Raw genomic sequence first — 3,354 nt, forward strand, 5'->3', positions numbered from 1 at the left:
CAAGCCAGGATGCCGCTGGCCCTCTTGGCCACCTGGGCACCCTGCTGCCTCCTATCCAGCCCCCTCTCGACCAACCCCCCCAGGGTTTTTTCCACCGGGCAGCTTTCCAGCCCCTCTGCCCCACGCCTGGAGCGCTGCCTGGGGTTGTGGTGACCCCAGGGCAGGACCCGGCCCTTGGCCTTGTTGACCCTCACCCAACTGGGCTGGGCCCATGGATCCGGCCTGGCCAGGTCCCTCTGCAGAGCCCCCCTGCCCCCCCCAGCGGATCCACACTCCTGCCCAGTTTGGTGTCACCTGCAAGCGGGGTTTGAGAAACAAAAAACCAAACCTACCCCAAAACCAAGTGCTCCTGCCCCCCACTGAATGCGGAAGGCGAATGGCTAACCTTCTTTTAATCGATTAAATGAAGTAGACTGAGCTCCTGGCACACACAGAGTTAAATTCCCTCCTGGGCAGCATTGACAGCTTGGTAAATATTTGCAGATGGTTTTGGCTATGGGTGCAAACTCAGGTCACGTGGTCTTGGCTCCACCCTCGCCAACACACGCAAAAAAACCAATGCTGTTGCAATCGGTGCGATTTTTTTTTTTTAAAGGCCACATTGGAAATCCTCAGCCAGGCTCCAGAGTCCTGTCCCATTCCCTGGCAGATGGGTATGGCTTTGCGTGGCCTCTGAACCACATCCAAGGTACTCGCCAAGGTTTAGGCCCTTATTCACGTTGTTTGAAAGGCATCAGAAAGGGCGAACAGTGGCACGGAGTGGGCCAAGCCTGGGCTTCATCTCAGTGAATTTTCCTGAGGTAGAAACCAGTTATTGCAGGTATTTTAAACTTTACGTCCGTAATTAACCCTTCCTGAGGGCAAGTCATTACTGCTGTCAGGGCACGCGTCACCGGGTGGGATGAATCACCCATTGGAGGCACCGTGAACTCTTCTTAGTGGTGACTAGACCATGGAAGTCCAGATATCATGGAGACATAGATGCTCCAGTTTCATGCCAGCTTTCTAGGTGGCCAAGTCATGGTAGATGATGCCCCTTTGGCTCTTAGGCAGGTGGCTACTTGCAGGTGTCTTTCTGTATCTCAAGACTTCACATGGGGCAGGTTGATAGGACCTTCTCGGAAACAGGAGAGATCCTTAGAGCATCTCAAAGGTTGGCAGATGCCTATGCCGGCATTCACAATGACAACAAATAATGGAAACAGAGAGGGGTTTGTAGTCACCACCCTAGGACATACTCCTGACTCACCTGGGCAAGCTGGCATGCTTTGAGCAATGGGTTGGATGAGAGACCTCCAAAGGTACCTTCCAGCCTAAACCACATCATGATTCTACAGGCATAAACCTGGAGTGTTGTACGTAGCAGCAGTTAGGAGGGCTGGTTCCCCCCAGAACCATCTGGTTCTTTAGTTCTTGCAGACATTTGGGTGGGATATGGTGGGACCGTGGCCTTCCAAAGCTGCAAGAAAACATTTGAGGTGTGGATCCATGTCTGCTTGTTGCAGCCGTAAGGGTCCTGGTTGGGTTTGCTGAAGGGGAATTGCTCTCGTGCTCCCCGTGATGAGGCAGGTGTAGAGCGCGTTGCACAGGGATTTCACTTCCTCTCTCTTTTTCCTTTCTAGGATGTAATGAACATCATAAGCAGGTATGGAGTGCTGCTTTCCCCCTTCTTTCATGCTTTTTGCCCCCACCAACACTGTTTAAAGACGACTGGTCGCAGTCCAGATGCCCAGGGAGGCACCAGGGTAGACGGAACTTGCCTCCTACTTGGCGCAAGCCCTGGGTCTCTTCCAGCTTCTCAGGAAAACCTAGCGTTATCTTTTCCTACCAGACGGTTTCTTCAAAGGTCAAGTGAGACCAGAAACCTCAACTCATCTTATTTGCCTGATATTCAAGACACCAACAACGAGCTGAAGGGGTTTTCAAGGTTGACGTGTAAATCCTGGCGTCCTCAGCCCAGGCGGGTTGATAAATCCATGTGTGATCCTAGCAATGTGATGTTGAGCACTTGGGCAGACCGCCGGTGGGATGGGGTGGGAGTGTTGCACACTGCCGACCACAAATGAAAAAGAAAGAGGAGGTTGCCCAGAGAGGGGGTGGAGACCCCATCTCTAGGAACATCCAGGGCCAGGTTGGACGGGGCTGTGGGCAACCTGATCTGGTTAAAGGTGTCTCTGCTCCTGCAGGGAGGTTGGGCTGGGTGACCTCTAGGGGTCCCTTCCAACCCAAAACATTCTATGGCCTCTTGAGATCCCTTCCAAGCCAAACCATTCCATAATTCTATGACCTCTAGGGGACCCTTCCAACCTAAACCATTCTATGATTCTGTGAACAGCACTGATTTTTCTTATTGTTTTGACTTTTTTTTTCTCTGCAGAAGTGACGATGTCAAGTGCCAGAAGCCGGTGCCCGTATGCACGGATATGAAAATGCACATCTGCAACTTCTCCCTCAAGACTGTTGTTCTTGAGAAAGTCTTAAAGAAATTCAGAGGTAAATGTGGAAACAAAACCAAGGGGTGCGGGTGGTTTAAAATAGGCCTGGCCTTTAGCAGGCATCAGGGAAAAGGGTCGAGGAGTGCTGGGGATGCTGCGGATGTCTTGAGGACCCTTAGCACATGCCTGGCCAGCAGGACCAAAATAGGAGAATAAATGCTGTTGGAAAGGACTTCTGGAGATGTTCATGGACAGGCGGAGACTCACCTGCCGGGCTGCCAGTGAAGAAGAAGCAGGATTAATTTTTTTTTTTAAAAGAGGGAAACCCCTGAGCCTGGCCCATGGATTTTAGCGCACCAAGACCTGCAATTTTCACGTCTCGGATAGCTTGAGGCTGGGTTGGCTGTGCTTTGCATTTAAAACCCAACCCCTTGCAGCCATGCAGCAAAGCCACAAGGTGGTGCTGAGGAATTTGGAAAGGAGGCAAGCGCCAGAAAAGAAAAATCCCGAAATGCCAACTATGCCCTGGAGCAATCGCAGGCTTCAAATATCGTAATGAAAAGTTTGAAACACGTGGAGCAACGAGGAGACCAAAATATGGCAGGGCACCATAAATAGGGCTTAAACAAATCCCGCAATCTCTTGATGCTGAGAAGCTTTTCTTTTGCTAAAAATGATAAAATAATTAGCAGGATTTTCCCCTGTTTCTTGTCCCCATTGCACGGTGGGAGCTGGCATTGCTCCATTCTCCATACAGGACAACATCCATACATTGCTCCATACAGGTTAACTGGGTGAGGTTCAACAAGGCCAAGGGCCGGGTCCTGCCCTGGAGTCACCACAACCCCACCCAATGCTCCAGGCGTGGGGCAGAGGGGCTGGAAAGCTGCCCGGCGGAAAAGGCCCTGGGGGGGTTGGT

The 3,354-nt window shown here is 51.6% G+C and overlaps 1 protein-coding gene across 3 annotated transcripts in view; it reads left to right on the forward strand.

Moving 5' to 3' along the window:
• The window catches only part of LOC104129177 (E3 ubiquitin-protein ligase TRIM7), a 16,968-nt gene that overhangs the window by 8,421 nt on the left and 5,193 nt on the right, over positions 1–3,354 (forward strand). For all 3 annotated transcript variants that reach the window (XM_035897440.1, XM_035897438.1, XM_035897439.1), the window contains exons 4-5: positions 1,623–1,645; positions 2,378–2,493. In XM_035897440.1, coding sequence (XP_035753333.1) covers positions 1,623–1,645; positions 2,378–2,493 — 139 coding nt within the window. The remainder of the gene's footprint in view (positions 1–1,622; positions 1,646–2,377; positions 2,494–3,354) is intronic.

The sequence above is a fragment of the Egretta garzetta genome, unplaced genomic scaffold (genome assembly GCF_000687185.1).
Source record: "Egretta garzetta isolate BGI_Z169 unplaced genomic scaffold, ASM68718v1 scaffold407, whole genome shotgun sequence".
NCBI classification, from domain to species: domain Eukaryota; kingdom Metazoa; phylum Chordata; class Aves; order Pelecaniformes; family Ardeidae; genus Egretta; species Egretta garzetta.